The sequence below is a fragment of the Corythoichthys intestinalis genome, chromosome 19 (assembly GCF_030265065.1).
Source record: "Corythoichthys intestinalis isolate RoL2023-P3 chromosome 19, ASM3026506v1, whole genome shotgun sequence".
NCBI classification, from domain to species: Eukaryota; Metazoa; Chordata; class Actinopteri; order Syngnathiformes; family Syngnathidae; genus Corythoichthys; species Corythoichthys intestinalis.
This window is the reverse complement of record NC_080413.1, coordinates 23981268-24003030: the sequence shown is the minus strand read 5'-3', so window position 1 is coordinate 24003030 and position 21763 is coordinate 23981268. Positions and strand designations below refer to the sequence as shown.

Genomic DNA, 21763 nt, shown 5'->3' with positions numbered 1-21763 from the left:
GTGCATTCGTAATTTAGTTTAAAAGTATAGACAATTTTTGTGGGAATATGTGTCTGAACCATTTGTTAACAGCATTGTATTAAAAAAAAAAAAAAAAACTTTAGTATTTTATAGCATTTAAGCTAGCGGACTTTTGCTATGTAAGTTAGCCAATTGTTCTTTTGTTGCTTGTACATAGATCCTTATTTATTTATTTATTTATTTATTTTATTTTATACCATTTGGGGGTCAGCTCAAGTATTTTAATTTTTCCTTTCCTTATCCGATTACTCGATTATTCGAAATAACTAGTTCATCGATTAATCGACTACTAAAATAATCGATAGCTGCAGCCCTCACTAATTGTGCTATTATATGAGGAACTACTGAATACAATTAAATAAAAAGGGCATATTGATAACAAAAATGCCTGTCCTGAAACTGCATGTTGTGGAAAATTTGAGTGCATTCAGATTTACCACACATGTTTAGGAGACAACTTCAATTACTGTCATCTATGACGCTTTATGCAATTTTGAAAGTCACTACTGAATCACTTTAGATTGCAATCTTCGAGGCTGCAAAAGCAAATAACGCGCAACAGACATTGTCACAACTGTGATGATGGAGTAGGCCACCTCCATGAAGGCATCTGCCCACCTCCATGAAGGTCAAACACTCCGACGCATAAAAACAACATCCAGTCAGTTGCCTGGCTACACATTTGTGTGAAGGCGAACTGATATCTGCCCGACCAGCTGAGCAGAACTAACCACTAAAACGATGCCAGGGACACCTACCACTGCATTCATGAGACCAAAAAGATGCAAGACAAAATTTCAAACAATGAGCCTTCTATTTTAACAAAACATTGGACTAACAAACAATTATTCCCATCATCTATTCACACGCTAATCATTTTCATTGTTCGCGTTCATAATATTCAACATGTGAGTTTACTGTATAATACCTCTAACGGATTTACTTGATCAAACCTGTTTAAATAATCCAAGCACAAATGAAGCTATTGTAATGATGTAGACACCGCCTTACCAAAATGGGATTTAGCTCAGTTTTTACAAGACAATCTTTAGGCTTAATCAAGCGAAACAGACTTCAGTTGCGCTCCAACTTAATTCAGTGGGATGATACAACAAACAAACAACAGATGAGTTCTCAAGGATGTGGCACTTAGAGCCGTTATCTGCCTCACTGACTTGTTTCCTCATATTTGATATGAAAACAATCAGTTTGACATCCGTGCAGCAAGGCACAGCTATTTTTGCTTTAAATTAGCAGTTTGAAACTATTTTGATGGCACACTAAATATGTATAGCAGCATCTTCGGCTTTGTCATGGTAACCGAGGATCACCTACTTACACCAAGGGAACAGCACTCATGTTTAATTCTGCAAATCAACAACAACAACAACAAAGACAGTTGAACAGCATGTTGCTCAGGTTCACAGTGACATTCAGCAAAGGTCAGGGAAGGAAGAACAGCCAAAAAGCAATAGAGTTTGGCAAGATTGTAGAATCCTACATGAGGACCTCATCGTTCCTGGAGTGTGTGGGGCATCTGGGCTGACAGCGGGGGCGCCACAAATATCACACAGGAAGCTAGAAGGAGTGTGAGGGAGGATGATGGAGAACACAGGCCACAGTGCCAAGTTCTATCAAGTGCAGTTGAGACATGCAAATTAACAAGCCTTAATGGTAGGTGCAGGACATGTTGGCAAGTGATGCAGTGTGCTGTACATTTACATGAACAACTAAGGAGCTACAGCTATTGCCTGTGCTGTGTTGTGTGTTTCATGTATGTACCGGAGGTGATTTAATAGCCCTTTGAGTACTGTAATGGGCTTTACAGGACACAAAGTATAAAAATACAGTATAGAAATTGGCAAAAATTGGGGGCAGCGTTACATCTCTGCACATTTTGTACATGTTCTATGCTTCGTCTGCCATCCCCGTCCTGGTCTTCCAGGTTCATTTATTCCACTTCCGAGAGAAACTATAAGAATAGGTCTTATTTTACCTTATCAACTTGGTCAATATTCAGTCTGGCATTCAGAAATTTTGATCAAGGAGCAAGTAATTTAAGCCACATTTACCTTAATAGGTCTCTTCAAGAGGTTTCTTTGAGCACAGTGTTGGTTAGATTTGTATACAGTATTTTAAAGGGAACTTTAGACTTAAAGACTTGTAGGCTCTAATAAGCAACAATTGTTCTCTTTTACAAAATGTATGTGTATATGAATGTATTAGAAACCCATAATATAGTGCCATTGATTTAAAAATCTATAGAATTTAGTTCATGTTTTGACCTACGGAGGGCGCCGTGCTTTATGGGCACTCGGGGTGATGACATAGATTGTAGGGGTGTGACAAAATATCAAAATGGTGATATATCATGATACTTTCTATCCCAAAAGGTTATCGATATGCTCCTGCCAAGAATCGAGATATTGTTTTAAAAAGATGTCAATGTCTAAAAAAAAAAAAAAAAAAAAAAAAAAAAAAAAAAATTTATAAAAAGGAACCAACAGGTTGCTACCAAAATCTTCCACCATAATAGTGTCTCAGTTAACTCTAAGGCTGCATTGACAGTGCTCGACGCCCAATCCATTTAGACTGGGAACGTTCGTTCACTCAAAACCAGAGCATTCACAGTCATTCTGTCCGATTTTCAGGGCATTTATAGGTCACTTGCTGTTCATTTTAGGGCATTTACGGGTCATTTCCTGTTGAGTTTGAGTCACTGCCTATTCATTTGGGTGATTCCCAGGTCATTTCCTGTTCTGTAACACAAAATAAACAGGAAGTGACCCATAAAATACACCAAAATCAACCGGAAGTAACTGAAAATCACGAATGTTCATTCGCTGCCACCCTCCCAGTTCAAATGGATTGGACGTCTAATTGTGATAAACTCATTCCAAATCACAGCAAAAGCTTGTTTTTCTGTTTATTAGTTATTTGTAGAATATCCTAGAATTATTTTCTGAGCAATGTATTGATAATTGTTGTACCGCCATATCGTCAGATCATCGTTATCGTGAGCTTTGTATCGCAAATCGTATCGTATCGTGAGGTACCAAGAGATTCCCACTCCTAGTAGATTGTCAATGTCATTCGACGAATACTACCGGGTTACTGCAATTCCTTCTACACGGCGAGATGACCAACACATAAGCTCATCAGTTAAAAGCGGCGAGTACTTACTATTTCTGTTTGTATTGAGTCTTTTATTACCTTTCATTGCCTCAAAATAACTTTTGCATGTGTTTCCCTCTCATACTTTTAAGCATAGTGTTTTCTTGTAGCTTAAAAGCAGATAGTTGATCTGTTGACCACATTAGTCACGTAGCATATTTAAACCACCCTTATTTGATATTACTACATTTAAGTATTTTCTTAAGGCATCTTTAATATATTCTGGCGAACGGTTGTACTGGGTGCCAAATTCGCCACTTGTAGACGCTTCGCAGGTTTAGCACATTTTGGCAGAACACTGTTCATTATCGTACTCTCTGCACATCTCATCCCATCTTTCCTGTTCATTTTGTTTTCACTGCTCGTTTTGTGAAATATCGACAGTGCTGTCATGCTTATTAACGTTCGTGAACTTCAGACTTAAAGACTCGTAGGCTCTAATAAGCAACAATTGTTCTCTTTTTAAAAAATATAATAAAAACACATAAAATATTGCCATTGATTTAAAAATCTGTAATATTTAGTACATGCTTTGACCTACGGAGGGCTCCATGCTATATGGACGCTCGGGGTGATGATGTAGATTGTCACGGTCATTCGACAAATACTACCGGGTTACTGCAATTCCTTCACGTGGCGAGACGTACAACCCATGCGCTCATCGGTTAAAAGCGGCGAGTACTTACTATTTGTGTTTGTATTGAGTCTTTTAGTACCTTTCAATGCCTCAAAATAACTTTTGCATGTGTTTCCCTATCATACTTTTAAGCATAGTTTTTTCTTGTGGTAGCTTAAAAAGCAGATTGTTGATCTGTTGACCACATTAGTCACGTAGCATATTTAAACCAAAACCACCGTTTTTTGATATAACTACGTTTAAGTATTTTCTTAAGGCATCTTTAGTATGTTCTGCCGCACGGTACTATTTTGGGTGTCAAATTTGCCTGTTGTAGACATTTCGCTGTTGTAGCACATTTTGCCAGAACACCGTTCATTTTTGTACTCTCTTCACGTCTCATCCAGTCTTTCCTATTCATTTTGTTTTCGCTGCTCGTTTTGTGAAATATCGACAGTGCTGTCATGCTCATTAATGTTCCTCTTGGGGTCAAATAGAAAGGGTTGAACAGATGACATGTTTATGTCGCTAGAGTCATACTCTGGAAACCCGGCAGCGTAACCATGTGACGTCACCGCACTGCAACGTCAACAAAAATGGCGACCTATTAGTTAAACTAATTTTACAAATTGCAAAACGAAAATATCAAGAGGGGTTTCAATATGAAATTATTTTAACTCATAATAACGTTTATCTTCTATAACTACAAGTCTTTCTATTCGTGGATCCCTTTAAGCTCTCTGCAGTGTATGTGCTAAACTGGGGAATTGGTGTGATATTTCATCGCTCACAAGATTATGAACGCAACATGGTACAGAACAGTACTGTAAAGCATACATATAAAAAACTGTATTTGTTAAACGCAGTGTAAATTTCTGTCATATTTCATTATAAATTGTCACCAGTTGGGCTGCAACTAACTAATATTTTCATAATCGATTAATCAGACAATTAATTAAACCATTAATCGGATACATGTCTTTTCTTTCAATTACCTTCACAATTTACCTTGAAGTTGTTTTCGGCATGTTGTAAGTAGCAATGAAAACAAAATGGATGACTATTTCCTTCAACTGATCGATTATCAAATTTGTTGGCAACAAATTTATCAATCAATTTAATCGATTGGTTGGTGCGGCCTTATTAAGAAGCTAGTTTAGACAGTAAGACGTCCAAAAATTGGACAAAAAATGTAAATTGTTTTCCAAAGTAAAAGCAGATTTTTGTTCATGTCCTACTTTGACTTAAAAATATAATGAAGGAATCTAATAATATTTACAATTGAGAAATTACATACAGTATATGTTATATTGTCAAGAATTTAGACAAGTTTAAGTTGAAGAAGGTCCTAAATGATTAATCGGTTATCAAAATAGTTGATGATAAATTTGTTAATCGATTGGTTGTCGATTAATTGTTGCACCTCTAGTCAGCAGTGTGTTTGGCTCCATTATTACACAAGTAATAATGCAGTAAGGATACTTTGGATTCCTACAAATGCATACTGAACCACATAATCCAAGTTTGCAACTTCCATCACGACGATTCAATGATATGCCTTTCTGCACTTCTAAAGGAGCGACAGAATCACTAATTCGAATTTATTTATAAAATACAAATTCATAACAAAGGTTATATCAATTACACATTGAGCAGGCAAAAAAAACAAATTCCTCACACTACATTTTAGGACTATGCTATATGTACAGGACCATTAACAAAAAACACCCTTTTCCAAAACTCACCATTTAAAACTGCATTTTGTTTTGAGTTTTACATTTGTTTAATGATCTAAAACAATAAATCGGGAAAACTGCATAAAAACTAAAAATCTGAGAACGAGTAGGGCGGCAGCTATCGATTATTTTAGCAGTCGGTTAATCTATGAACTGGTTAGTTCGAATAATCCAGTAATTGGATTGGGAGCAAAAAAAATTAAAATACCTAAGTTGAGCCTCAAACGGTATTAAAAAAAAAAAACATTAGGATCTAGGTCCACCAAATGAACAATTGGTTAACTTGCATGGCAAATGTCCGCTGGCTTAAATGCTATATACATATATTTTTTCCCCCAATGCCCTTAAACAAATGGTTCAAACACATATTCCCACAACAACAGCTGAATATTACTATAAACAAAATTATGAGTGCATTAAAATCCACCCAAATCAATACAAATAAATGCAAACACTTTCAAAACAAACCATTACAACGCCACTTTAATTACAAATACTCGAAGCAGCAAAATTTAATTCGAAGCTTTTTTTCTAATTAATTCTAATTACCTGAGTTAATCGATTTATAGCTGCAGCACTAGTTTGAAGACTCTGTATCTGAGAAGGCCAAATAAGTAAGCACTTTGCCACAGCAAAGAGGGGAAGAACTCCCTCTAAGAAAGAAACCTCGATCAAAATCAAGGGCACTCGGGGGGATGAGGTTTTCTGAGATCTCTGCCCAGCATGATGACAGACAAGTGAAGGGCAGTACAGGCAAGCTACAGGCTGAGTCGCTTCCTGCTGGTGTAGGTCGACATGTTGGCTGCCACTTTTTCCCCGGCAACTGGTGCTTAATCTGTCCAAATCTGTCTCATTTTGGCGTGTGCTACTAGTACTTGGAGGGATTGGCGGGCAAAAAAATTTGGATCTATTGTTGTACTACTGCTGACGTAACTCTTTATGCTTTACACTCTGTATATAATCAGGATATACTGTTTAAGACCTTGAGGTACTGTGATTTACACTCGAGTCCAATCACATCGCTGCTTTGATATTTGTGACTTTCCAAAAAGAATTAAAACTTGATTTGGGAGCAAAATACCGGTACTTGGGAAGGGATAAAATGTGGTGACTTGGAAGACTAATTTTTGTGGTTATAATTTACGTTAGTGTTCGGTTTGAAGATAAATTAGTTATGGTAAGCTAGCGCACTAGTGCTTGTAAAGTTTGCCACCATTTGGAAATTTTCCAAGCATTTTTTTTGGTTCATTTTCCTGCACAAAAAGCTTCCTTAGCATCTACTAATGTCCATGTGTACAGTACATCTATCCAGTCATTTTTTCTTGAAATTCTAAAGCATGAAGTTTAAAATGTCTTCATCCTTTGAAAAAAGGCTCGTTCACCTTGGAGCAAGACTGTGACAGCTTCATAGGATAACAACTGCCTGTCACATTGCAAGCCTGTCTCTATCTGTCTGCCTCTCAATGTGGATGAACTCATTGACATGTCACTCACTCTCAGTGTGAAAAGAGAACAGTCCCCCTGAATCCTGCATCGACCCACGGAACCATGTACTGCTGTGGCACAACACTATTAGACACATATCCTGTCAGCAATGTTGACATAAGTATAATAGCTCTAAAATTAATAAACAATTATCTTAAATGGAAGAAAGGGGATTAAGTTGTTGAGCAGAGATCACGCTCCATTGACAAAGACAGTCACGCCTTACTGTTCACTAACTTAATTGCAAAAAAGATGCTACAACAAACACATTAACAAGAGCTAATTGATGATGTTGGGTTGGCATAATGTTGCTCTACTGCGCAATCAAAAGAGGCAACATATTTGAGAGAGGTGTTTAGCACCAGGATTTACTATTTGTAGAGTTGTCACTGGACACAAAATATTCAGAACAAAGATTACTGACAGTAATTGGAGATTGCTTTTTATTTAACATGTTATTGTTACATTCATTTGCAATTTATCTTTATGATAATTATAGACTTGAAGAAAATATCTGGTTCTACTACCTCATAATGAGGAGTACATAGTTCAATTAGAACATCCACTTGAGAAACCAAAGATGGTTCATTGCTCTATTCAGTAAATATTACTAGTGTGCTTGAGATGGGTAGATTTACAATACTTTTGGGGCAACCGGTTAATTATAACAATTTCCAATGCCCTCTTTGCCCCCCTTAATTGAGTAGTGGGTGTCTACAGGGCAATGTTTAGAAGAATAATTCATTTATTTTAGTTTAGTTTATTTGCAAATTCAAAATCTATTGTCCTAATGTTGTTGATTGAGGGAAAAAATCCTGATTATGTCTAAATTACAAAGGTGATTTTTACATGTTGATCTGCATGTGCCTAATACTATTTTATACAACCCCGTTGTAAAAGGTTTGCATACATCAATTCATTTTCATTTTGTGGCCAATTCAACCTTGACTGAGGTCAGTTTCCTACTGACTGGTTGCATTGCAGCACAATTATGTTTAAGTTTTATCTTTGCAAACTACATTGAATGATTCCATTCAAGTTAACTCCATGCGTGATGCTATAACGCTTGCGCTTCATCAAGTTTAGATGGACTTGGATAAATTATGCCCCCTTAAATGATGTTGGAAATTGCTTCATATGCTCTAAAGGATCAATAGATAAACATATTCAGGAGACAATGTTATAGTACTGGTTACGAAAATAGGGATTTTAATGTTCTAAATGTGCAATATCTGCTTACTGCAGTGAACATTTCCCAGTGATGACATCTGCACAGAAGTCCCAAATGGTGTGTCAATCATTTTCTTGTGCACTTACATGCACCATCACGCATATTAAGTCTGCCAGCTGCCACACACAGCACACTTTACAACACACTTTAACCTTGGTTTGCAAGAAACTTAAAAGGAAGGAATTGGACAGCTCTGGAGACAAATCAAGGTTACAGGTATGTAATGGTGATTTGAAATGTTTCAGTCAAAAAAAAAAAAAAAAAAAAAAGGACATAAAATAAGTGTTTTTGGATATTCTTAGGTGAGCAAGCTACAGTATATTAGTAATGAATGAAATCAGCACAACAATGTCAGACAAACAACATCTTGATGGGACTATACGGAGTCTCTTTTTTACTCGTCTTTGCCAACTCCGGCCTAAAATGTACTGCAGCCTGTGCTTACACGCACGTAAAGCAACGAGTGTTTGGTCCATCAAATCAGCACCAGAAATGTAAAAACAGTTAGTAGCAAGTCTGAAATGGGCAAAGGCTTGGTGAAACAGTTCTGCTGCGTTCACAGGCGTTCATCTAAAGTGTTCAACCCAAAGTCTCTATTGAAAGTAAGAAGAAGGGCTTTTTGGGGTTGTCCACTTAAAATGTCAAGGCTTTGTGTACTCATCAGGGTTGAGCATGCATTAAGGGAGTGCCAAAATATCAATTATTAGATGCATCGCGATTCGACATGTGACGATTCGATTTTGATTCATAAATGTTAAAAAACGATGAATTTCCCTAAAAACTTTGCGACAGCCGCTCGTTGCGGAACGAAATTCAAGACACGTCTGCCGCCCGGACACCTTTAACGGATGCACACATGGATGCTGCCGGTTATTGAGCGAGAGATTTACTTCTTTTCAAAAGACTGGGAAAAAAAATTGTGTATGAGACGGGCAGAGACCCGGCAGTCGCGCTTCTGTGTGCAAGTTATTTTTTGTAGCGAGAGGGAAAGAGAGATAGTTTGTTGCTCATTTTCTTTCAGTTGTCCAGCAGTAGGTTCAAGTCGTGTTAATTAGAAAAAGCCCCCGGTGTTTTGCTAAGTCCCGTGTCCATCTATCAGCGGTGAGTACACAAACCCTCTTGTACTGTTTAGCCTTTATTGTTGTTGTTTTTGAGATGTTACTAGTTAGCGCCGAGCGCTATGCTAATTAGCAACTTCACTAAGATGTATTTCCATGTCAAGTTGTGCGTTGTTTGGTGGTGTATATAAGTTATTCCAGATGCAGAACGTTTAAAACCAGGATTAAGTACAGCGGCAACACTACAAACATGCGAAATAGTACAGACATCTGTGAAAACAAAGTATATTTGTTAAAAGAAGTCTTATTTCTAAAGACACTTTGTTTCCAGAAAATGTGGTATTCATTCCACCAGTGTACATTTTATTGTATTGCAAAGAGAAATAAGTACTGCCTTTGAAAAAGCTAATGTTTTTGCACCTTCTTGTGAAAAAGAGTATCTCAAGGTCAGCTGTGTGTTGTATGTGCATGTTGAGAAATAAGTACTGCCTTTAAAATGGTTAATGTTTTTTCACTTTCTTGTAAAAAAATAAAATAAAATAAATAATGGGCATACATTTGTTTGGTTATTTTAATAATTCAAAATGTACAATCCATCGAAAATCTTGATAACCGTGATAATCGTCAATACCGTGATCATCGTTCAGTAAAATAATCGTAGCACCCTGAATTGTAATCAAATCGAATTGTGGGGTGCCGAGGATGGCACACCCCTAGCATGCATGGAGTAGAAAAGTATTCTAAATCAGTTCTAAAAAAAACGTGCATATTCCTTTAATTAGATATTAAACAAAGGGGGATAATAAATGTCTGATACTGGTTATCTCATCATCATAGATGGTCCAGGGATCTACAGTTCAACAGTGATGTGGTTTATTCCCAATAATAATAAAATACTATGTGAAAATATACTGTACAATAAGGCTCATCAGTTCATATCAATACCTTAACTATAAAAAGACACAAAAAGGTCTAGCCCCCTACAGTTGTCTCTAACTCACCTTCAAACTGGGTCGTCTTGTGTGGCGCATGGCTAAAATTTTGCCCTACTTACAAAACCCCCCACCCACCCACACACAGAACCACCTGACTGTACCAGAGTATTATTTTGGATAACAAAGCCAGGCTGTATATTTAAGTCCTCATTACAAATTTACTGAATCGCTTAAAAATGACTGAGTCAGCCAGTGAACACTTAACCAATTACAAAAAACAATGAATGACATTTTGAGTAGTTTACAGGTGAAGCTTGCAGATTAAGTTCAAACTGTCAGACTTTCGGAGCACCATTAAAAGAAATTAGTACAATGATCAGATGTTCTCACCCTTATTTTTAGTGTTTGTCTGCCAACTCTCAAATTATGAGCTTCGCACATTATCAAATATCGGTGAAATTCAACTAAATTTGGCAAGCAGACAAAGGGCTCCACAAAATGACTCAATTTCATGCCAAGACTTTTAGAGGCTGTGTATCAGGAAATGGAGTACATCTGAAGTAGGAAAAGAGTATGAATAATTAGCAAGACTAATTATTTACCACCGTTTGTAGAGGCTCATTAACATGTGCGAGGCAACATATATAAAAAATACAACCAAGGTGACAGTAAGCCAGCTGCAAACAGTTCATCTTAAACTGTTATTCCTCGTTGCTGGGAGCGTTTACTCAAATACGGAAAGGTCCAGGTGCCTCTCAAAGATAAGGAATTTATTACAATATTTCATGTGTTTATAAATCTAACAGCATCATAGATGTTTTTATATACAGTATACTATGCAGAGTGTGTGTGCTCTGTTTAAAACGGAATTTTCCCTCGAGGAATTACAATCAGGATAATAAAAAAATCAATACAATAGAATGCTTTCAGCGGCAGGCTGTGTGGTTGGAAACTTAATAAATATGGATGCAAATAACTAACACTGTGGGGTGAGCACAGAGGGCACCGGAACACTAATTACTGTCTATGTAACGTAAGATCCTCATTAATAGTGTGCTCTGAACTAAAACAAACTACAAGTCATCTCAGACTTTTCAAGCTGTATGCGCTTCTGTTTTTGCTACCAATCGAATTGGCAAAAATGAAGCTCAGACTATAAAACACAAACGTCCTTCGGTGCAAAATGCTGTTTTTGAACTGAGGTTAAAAAAAGAGGTCTGGTACAGTGGCGGTCGCAAAATATCAGAATGCAGAAATGTTGAATTCTTCAATTTCCTGTGCAGTCATGTGACAATTTTAGTGCTGCAATGATTAATCGACTAACATGAGTAATTCAATTAGAAAAAAGATTCAAATTAAATTTTGCTGCTTCGAGTATTCGTTTAATTAAAGTGCCGTTGTCATGGTTTGTTTTGAAAGTGTTTGCATTTAGTTTTGTTGATTTGGGTGGATACACTGGCCTCTTGTGGCAACGGGGAATATGACACCTTATTTCACATGGCTGAATCTTCAGCTGCTCCCTGTTAAGACCAACATAAGCCAAGTTTTTTTCAATTTTTTTAATTTAATGCATTCATAATTTAGTTCATAGGTGTATTTAGTTGTTTTTATGTGTTTGAAACATTTGTTAAGAGCATTGTATCTCCAGCTGCTCCCTGTTAAGACCAACATAAGCCAAGTTTTTTTTTTTTTTTTTTTTTTAAAGCATTCATAATTTAGCTTATAGGTATATTTAGTTGTTTTTGTGTTATGTGTTTGAACCATTTGTTAAGAGCATTGTATCTCCAGCAGCTCCTTGTTAAGACCAACATAAGCCAAGTTTTCTTTTTTATACATTCATGATTTAGTTTATAGGTACATTTAGTTGTTTTTGTGTTATGTGTTTGAACCATTTGTTAAGAGCATTGTTTAAAAAACAAAAAACAAAAGCATTTTAAAGCATTTAAGCTCGCGGACTTTTGCTATGTAAGTTAGCCAGTTGTTCTTTTGTTGTACTGTTTGAGGCTCGGCTCGGGTATTTTAATTTTTTATGTTTCTTATCCAATTACTCGAATATTCGTCGATAGCTGCAGCCCTAGACAATTTGCTTGAAAACATCTCCACACAACAAGAGCATGAATGCAAAAAAAAAAAACGAATTTGGCATGGCGGATTTTTTTCTCTTTTGAAAAACACAGCCTGCCAAAGGCTGACTTTAAAATCACAGTGACAGGAGCAGAAAATGTATAATCACTTGTTGAATGCATTTCTGAACCATGACTATGACGAGTTCAGGTCTGCACATGGATTTGGAGGTACCAAATAGGGATTCATCACATGCACATTACAGAATTTTATTCTAATATTACATTGAAATGAACTTTACTTGACGTTTACTTAAGATTACCAAGATTTTGGTCATGCGGTTTCCAACCAAACCTCAACATCATATATCAACCCTGACAAGAGGTCAATGCTAGTTCAAATGCAGAGGAAATGACTGTGTCGTTGTCACTCTAGGTCAAAGAACAGATGTCGTAGTTTGAATGAAACCAACTGTACATCTCTAGACAATGACAACATTGTATCCATCTATGTGTTCTATCATTTGGTGCTGAATTTGAAAAATGTGCTTTTAGAAAAGTTGAAAGATTTTGCTATTTATTTTGCCAATAAGATTGCTGTTTGAGTTAGAGAGTAGTTATCATACGGTTCGTTAGGTGTTCAGAAAATGACAGTAAATGGCAAAGTTTAATAGTGTAACTGTATGTTCTTGATTTCAGTGTGCATCACATCACATTACATTAAAATCAGTTGTGAAGAAATGTCACCTATTTCATTATCGCCTTTTGGGAAACAGAATGAGAACATGCTTTCTGTCAGGATTTAGATGATGAGCATGTGTCTAAAAATAGCAAATTCCAGCTTTAATCAGGAAATAGTACAAGCTGAAATTCATTAGTGGCTGACAAGTCGGAATATCGAGAAGGATGGGCGCTACACAAAATAGAATGCCATTAAAATACAAACAAAGTACGCATTAAAATGCAGTCAAACAAACAGGTTAATTGAAAGAAAAATATGGCAGGTGTCATATATAACGAAAAAAATGTGTTTCTTTTTGCAGCTAATGTGAAACGAGCTGAGTCATTGCTTTGACAATTGACAGGAAACTAATGAGAATGTGCCTTGTGCGTCAGATGATAATTTATGATGAAACGGCTACTATATCAAAGAGTTATGTCTTTGACGTCTAAACTTCCCTATTTTCCAATACTAAAATAAATAAACAAATCATTCAGACACAATGACATAAAAGTAGACTCCACAAAAAGAATACTCCCCCTCCCTCCGAAATCTCCATTGGCGGGCATTGTTTTTGCCTAAAAACTACCCATTAAAGTGCATATGACATGACAAAAATATCTTAAATAGCATTATTATTGGAATTAAAATCATATTTTGAGATGATTCAACTATATACAACAATTTGGCAAAGCGCAGATGACGAGAAATGCTTTGGCGCCTCCATCTTGGTGATGATGTCAGACATTGAGCGATTTCAATGTATTCAACGGATTTAGCATTGAGCCCAATGGAGGAGGAAGCATTTTTCGATGATTCCGGTTCAAGTGTGGATTTTTTGTACGATATGTTTGAGTCGTATTTGGAGGAGGAGGAAGATTCAGAACAAGAAAAAGGTGACAGAGACAACAAACACTAAGCTGCATTGACCGCATGGACAACACAAAATGTCATCATTGTTTTTCTCTCGCTACTCCAATATTTTTACAGGATATTCTTTGTATTTAAGTATTTTTTCCCCAATTGCTATATAAATTGTATTGTCATGACTAGGCATGTGCCGATTTCCGGTTTCAAGGTATACTGTGGCATGGAAAGGTCAGGTTTCAAAACCGCAAAAATTTTCCGTCAGACCGTCCCTAAGGTATTAGCCATTTTTTATGTCCCAAAAATGCATGGAGAAATTCCTCACTTGTAGCTGCAAGGCTCAACCCTCCCCCACCGGTTGTTGCTCAGTGTCAGTGAGTCAGCTGTGCTACACGATGGCTAGGGGAGTTGAAACTCCTGAACTTTTTACCCGATTGAAGAAAATGAAATCGCTGGTATGGGAATACTTCGGCTCCACAAAAGTTAGAGACGGCCACGGCTTAGAGGCGGAAGGCCAACCGACATGTAAAACATGTTTGTGGATGGTGGCTGCCGAGGAGATAATGTCTCAAATATGATTCATATTTATACAAAATTAAACATTAGTAAATACTGTCATGAACGTTTCCCACCAGCAAAGAGAGTTAACTCCAGCATGTTTAGTGTGTCTAGCGGTGTTATAAACATGTGGGGTTTTTTTTCTCTCTGGAAACTGTGTTGAGAAAGAGAGTGTGTGTTTAATGTAAACATGATACGAGTCATACACAAATACTTTTTTATGGAAAATTATTTTGCTCTGATGGGATGAATGTTGAGCTGTGGCTGCGGGTTTAGGCTCACCTAAAGGACTGCATTTATTTTAATTTCATTTATCCAATTTGCTCATACGTTTTGAAAAATAAAAATCCTGTTCAATGGATTTTTTTTTTTAAACCTAAATATCTCAAAATACTCAAAATATGATATTTTGGCTTGAGGTTATCATACCGTCAAAATATCATACCGGCACATACCTAGTCATGACAAATAAAAGTCTTCTGCTAAATGAATTTTGAAATATTAAAAATGCATTTATTCAGGATGACAGGGCTAAATTACTGCATAATGGTCAGAACTGTCAACTTCTCAAACCTCCCGAAGAGGATTTTATGCCACCGGAGGCAGCCAGGTTCTTGTCATTTCCCTACCGGACTCGGAGACAGAGGAACGAGCGTAAACAAAACAGGAGGCGTTAGAGCTAGGCTACATGCTATCCTGAACCGAGCGGCTCTTCCAAGTCTCTTCCTCACCTTTTGAACACGAAAAATCACACAAAATTACCCCGACTCATGTCAGATATGGTGGCAGGAGTGATTGCCTTCACCGATCGGCCAGCCTCCCGCCGCGGGCCACTTTCAGCGGACTATTACAGCTAGTCATTCCCCTGCCCTTGTCACACTAATCTAGAGCTGTCCTGACTAGTCGACGTCACGGATAATGTAAATGCGTCAACGAGCACAATATCCTCTCGACGGTTAATGTAGGGTTAAGAAAACATATGCCTGGAAAGTTGAGAATGTCGGACGTTCGGTATGCAAGTGACACAAAGCCAAAAAAGCACACAAAAACATTGACTTATTTCAACGAAACAAAGGAGGGTACACTGTTGTGTCCTGTCTCTTCAACGCCAAGCATGCATACCAGGCTGCACGAAGGCTGTGAATGAACACCTAACGCTCCGTCACCCAGTTGTAATTTTGGAAGATGACAGCAGACAACAACCTGGCAGATCGTAAGTCCATCTAACTAACTAACGACATGTTTTATTGAAGTTGCTAAGCCTGTCGTGGTATGCAATGAGTCCATTTATCGCGCGGTAAATAAAAATCAGGGAGGTAATTTTCATGGCCGTGTGTAATCGCGTGCATGCATACATCTGTCTGTGCGTGTTGATGGCATATGAGAGACTAGTTACTTTCACAGATGTTTATTGGTCATCAACACGCCATAGAATTAAAGTTAAGACGTACAAAATAAGGTAACACATCTATATTAAACACTGTAAACGTTAGTATTGCTCCATTGAGGCTAAAGGAAGGGGGGGGGGGGGGGGGGACAAACTACTTTAGCCTGCTATAAAACATTGGCAGTCTTCTCCAAAACGCAAACTTGCGGTTAAACGGTGACACTTCAAACATGAAAATCGCTGGTTGCAAGCATTTGCAAATGAAAATCATGAAAAAAAAATTTCTATAATTGAAACCACATCCAATGACGAAAAGTGTTTTTTTGCGGAGTGTAAAGTTTACAGTTAGCGGTATAGCGAACATACTTCCGGTGAACATTTCAAAATAACGACTTCTGGAGTTGATCCCACATACTTCAGAATTCAGATTCAACACAAAGAATAGCTTTAAAATGACACCCTTTATAAAAAAATTTGATAGGCAATGAATAATTATTATAATACTATTATGTATAGTAGTATACTATTATACTATAATATCAATGTTCGATTTTTTTTTTTTTTAGGAATTGTTTTGAATCATGTTGGAAAGGCCAAGTCAGTGTTCTGAATCTGTTCACATTCCATTCTTTTGCACTCGTTAATGCTATCAGCATTTGACCTCATTGTTTATTTGTGATTTATTATTGTTATTTATGTGTTCATTTGTACTTTAATAAAGAATTTAAGTGTTCCAAAATGGTTTTTTTTAATTAATAAGCGTTAACAAAATTTTCATTGCTAAATTAGTAAAAAAAATTAAATAGAATTATAATTATTAGCCGACTAATCATAGTCATCGGCTGACGAATTGGGAGAAAATTAGTCATTTGGGAAAGCCCTCCACTACTAATATTTCAACATGATTATAAAAATGGACACTTCACATTTTCCCGTTTTTGATCAAATGGTCATTATTTTTGACCATCAGAAGAAAAGCATTCCCACACCATATCTTCATTACAGAATAGTTTGACATTCGGATGTCGCCTTTATTTTTGGAGCCGTGTATATTAAACAGCATTCTAAGCTGTGGAATTCATAAAAAGCAGATTCTCTCACCTTCATCTGTGCAAAAGGCCTGTCACAGTTACCAACATATAGAAAGCCAACAGTCTGCGGAAGCAGCCTGCAAAGACAAAAATGAACATGCTTTACACTGTGCAAAGGATTCAGCACACGAGTATCCTGAGCGGTAATAACAGTGTGAAGACATCGTCACAATACATCCATTTTGCAGCTAGTAACAGAATGGCAGGAATGTGATATTGCACCCCCGTGAGCCCTTCTGTCTCAGTACGCAGCTTGAGGTGCAGAGAAAACGAAATTATGTACACAATCAAAGGCAGAGGCCAGATAAATGGGACGCAAATGTACAGAATTGAAAATAACATTGTAAGCATTACGTTCAAAGTGAGACCATGAGCTGTCGGCACAGTTCATTCACACCTTACTGACTTTTATTTTTTATCTGAGTGTATTTATATGCACGATAAAGGTGTCAGTGCAGTATTTGTGTCTCATCCCTGAGATGAAACCCAACAGATGTCTTAATTACATACTGCTTCAGTCCCCCTCCCAAACTCCCCTAACCAATGACGTGTTATTTGCAAACATTCAAGCTCGATTAGGACCAAAGATTCAAGAGCGGGCTCCCATTTTATTTTAGTTAACCATCCACAGAGCGGAAACAAAGGGGGCTCATTGAAAGCTCAAACTACAGTGCGGCTCTAGTAAATCTCATTCAGAGATGGAGAAGAAATCGGAGACTGTCACCCCCCCCCCCCCCCCCCCCCATTCTGTATAATAACAGCAAACAGAGAGAGGAAGGAAGGACATAAAAAGAGCTAAATAGCCCTGCTGCAGTAATGAACACATGCATCTGTCCTTTCGCATCATTGTTCTATTAATACAACAGACTAACAAATGTGTTAGAAAAAGATGAAAATAAGGACTGCTGATTTCATTACGCTTCAGTGAAAGTAAGCTCACTTTGCCAAGGAGTTTAAATCAAATAAATTGTGTTTCAAAATTTGTCAATAAACTCCTATTCAACCGATACACACCTTTCTGTCAGTTAATATTCAAAGGTTTTAGTCTAGTTTATCATGTCATATGACCAAACATGTCTAGGAATGCAGTCTGACAAAATATATGTGCAAGAAGCAAAAATGTCATACATTGCAAACATCTAGCAGAAACAACTTAGCATTGTCACGTCGTCTCATCAGATGTAATGTTGCAAACATCTCGTTGTGTTTTAGTCATCCAAAAAACGTGTTTAGCTCCTTATCGTTATGTCATTGTCATTAAAAAAAGGGGTCATCAACAAAATATTTTCTTAATTGTCATCACCGTCATTAACTAAAACAACACAGGTTGATATACACTAAATGCCAAAAGAAGACATGAAAGAACAATAAACCTATCTGGGTTGTTTAAAAAAAAAAAAAAAAAACAAGGGGATGAAAAACAACGGTTGGGGAATGCATCTTAAAACATGAATGAAAGCAATGTGTTCCACTTCACCAGAAATTTCTGACCTTTCTGAGCACATATCGACACCTTCTTAAAATAATTGTTTTTCCCACCTGATTTTTCATTCAACACATAGAAATGAAGCATTTGTATAATTTTGAAACGTACAATTTCCTTGACCGAGGCAATAATTTTAAAGGGCACCACAGACAGAAAGACATGTAGTTCTTAAAAGATAAATGTTAGTACGAGTTATAATAACTTGATATTAAATCCCTTCTTAATGCTTTCATTTTAATAAAATTTGTAAATATGTAAATAAAAAAATAAACTAGTAGCTCTCTATAGTTGTTGACATCGCAGGGCAGTGACGTCACATGGCCATGCTGCCGTACTTCACAGTGTCACTCCATAACTATGTAAGGTAGCGATTTAAATACACCAAGAGGTGTCAATGGCAAGTTTTAACTTAATAAGAGATCAAGCCAATGTGGGGTTTGTCCCTTGACTGACGCCGTAGTTTCCTGTTTATTGAGGGTCCATTGTGATTTGCATTCAATTGAGTTTTGTCTTCACAACAAACAAGACTCCTGATAATGGCTCCCAGCATCAGACTTTGTAAATTGTGACTACATATTACCATCCAGTGTATTTGTTGAGCTACACGAGTTGATAAAATGTTTAGAGTTTGACCAAAGTCTGAGTAAGTTATATGTGTATTTTGCATATTTATTTTGATTGTGAATGCCAGTTCTCTTTGCATTGTTGTTTAACTGTGTGAGAATAGGGCCTCATTAATACAGATTGAAGCACTTATCTTTTTGTTAACATTATTTTTTGAGAGACACGAATATTATTTTTGTTGTATTTTCACTATATGATCCTTATGTTTGTTGTGAAGGAGTTGCCGAAGCTAATGCCAATAAACGGCGCGGTCTGAGCTACGAATCTGAACGCCTGTGTCCACTCACCTTGCTCTCTGCCTTACCCCCCACTAAGGATTAAAGGAAAACTACAGCGTCAGTCCAGGGACAAAACACACTCATTGGCTTGATGCCTAATTAATTTAGAACCAGCCATTGCCACGTTGTGGCATATTTAAATCACTACCATACATACAGTACCCTCCATAATTATTGGAACCCCTGGTTAAGATGTTTTTTAGCTTCTAATAATTTTTTTTTATTCAAATAATATGGGACCTTAATGGAAAAAAAGAGAAAAAAATCCAACCTTCAATACAAGTGCATTTATTCAGTGGGGAAAAATTCCCACATAAAGAAATAATTATTTGACATCAAATAATGTGTGTCACAATTATTAGCACCCGTGGTGTTAATACTTTGTACAACCCCCTTTTGCCAACAAAACAGCACCTAATCTTCTCCTATAATGTTTTACAAGATGGGAAAAGACAGAAAGAGGGATCTTCAGCCATTCCTCTTTGCAGAATCTCTCTAAATCCCAGACCCAGGGACGACCCATCTTCAGCTTTCGGGCAGAGGGCAACAGATTTTGATTTAAAATGTCCTGGTATTTCAAAGCATTCATGATGCCATGCACCCTAACAAGGTTCCCAGGGCCTTTGGAAGCGAAACAGCCCCACAGCATCACTGACCCACCCCGATACTTCACAGTGGGTATGAGGTGCTTTTCAGCATGCGCATCTTTCGTGGCACGCCAGACCCACTTTGACTGTTTGTTGCCAAAAAGCTCAATCTTGGTCTCATCACGTGAAGCACACGATCCCAGGCTTCAACTGGGACCGTGTACTTTGGTCAGATACAAAGTACCAAATACCACGGGTGCTAATAATTGTGACACATATTATTTGATGTCAAATAATTATTTCTTTGTGTGGGTGTTTTTCCCCACTGAATAAATGCACTTGTATTGAAGGTTGGATTTTTCTCTTTTTTTCCCATTAAGGTCCCATATTATTTGAATAAAAAAAATATATATTAGAAGCTAAAAAACACATCTTAACCAGGGGTGCCAATAATTATGGAGGGCACTGTAATTAAAGAGTGACACCTTTTTTTTTTTTTTTTAATTTTTTTTTTTTTTTTTTAAAGAGAGACACGCCCTGCGTTGTCAACAACAATGGCGACCTACAAGTCAAAATAATTTTACAAATTTTATTGAAACGAAACCATTGAGGTTTTAATATCAAATTATTATATCTCGTATCATATCTCGTAAGATTAATCTTTTAAGAACTACATGTTCTTCGATACGCCGTTCCCTTTAAAAGGGTGGCGATATTACAACCTAAATACATTCTACATTACATGTTTATAAAATGTTTTCAAAATGTTGATTCTATAACAATTTTAAGAAAAAAACAGGGAGACCATTATTAATGTACTTTACTGAAAAAAAAACAACTTGATTATATCTTAATTTTACAAGGGAGCTATTTTATTAAACTTGAAGCGAAAGAAATAGTTTCAATCAAATTGCTCAAAATTGAAGTATTTAATTTTGTAAAAACCTTGCTTGAAAACAAACCATTTCAAAGGCAAGGTCAGAGGTCTTTAAGCTTTTAACAAACCAGCTCAGGCATGACTATTCGATAAAACCCAATTAAAACTATTAGAGAAGGGTTAAGGGCTGGGGGGTAGATCTGTAACAGAAGTGCGGACTAAGATCCTGTAATGACACTCAAGTCCCTCAACAATCATGAAAACAGCAACAAGCCTCTCGAAGGCCAGTTAACAGAACCATTTTCCGTTTCTGGGAATATGAAAACATCGCACACCTACACAGACAACACCGCAAGATCAATTTATCCATCATGTAAGCAGCCCATGCAATACTCAGGGACTGCTGGATTCCAGTTTGAATAGCTGCTGTTTTACATTTTGTTCTCTTCCACCTCTCCATTCCTTCCCCCATGTAATAATAACAGTCTGCCTTTGTGACTGTGTTCAGAGACAGTGATAAAACCTGCAAGGCAAAGACGTGCTCAAGGATTGATTGTGTGGGTTGATGAATACACTACTGTTACCTCCTCATCTGTCTGCCTATCTCTCTCTTCCTCTCAGATGGCAACTGAGGAGGGACTTGAAAATCCAAGATGGTGTGAGGTCTGATAATGGCCTCTGCCAATGAATTCCTCTATCGGGGGAAGTATCACGACTCTTTCAAATAGAAACAACAATCATGCTCTGTGTTCTCCCGCACACAGAGAACAAGATGCGACTTTGATGCAGAAAGACTGACTGTGATCCTCCCAATCTGTCGGTGATGAATGATGTCGGGGCTCAGAGCCGGGACAGTCAGCGAGGTCACCTGGCTCTCAGAGGAAGAGGCTGCGTGACCAAGTCTGTCGTGATGGGTCTTCTTGAGTGCATTCACACACAGTCCTTTACACAATGTGTCACATCCAAGC

General features: G+C 37.2%; 1 protein-coding gene across 2 annotated transcripts in view; it reads right to left on the bottom strand.

Annotated features, from left to right (window-relative positions):
• rngtt (RNA guanylyltransferase and 5'-phosphatase) overlaps positions 1-21763 on the bottom strand; it is a 137024-nt gene that overhangs the window by 13328 nt on the left and 101933 nt on the right. For both annotated transcript variants that reach the window (XM_057822367.1, XM_057822368.1), the window contains exon 14: positions 16954-17020. In XM_057822367.1, coding sequence (XP_057678350.1) covers positions 16954-17020 — 67 coding nt within the window. The remainder of the gene's footprint in view (positions 1-16953; positions 17021-21763) is intronic.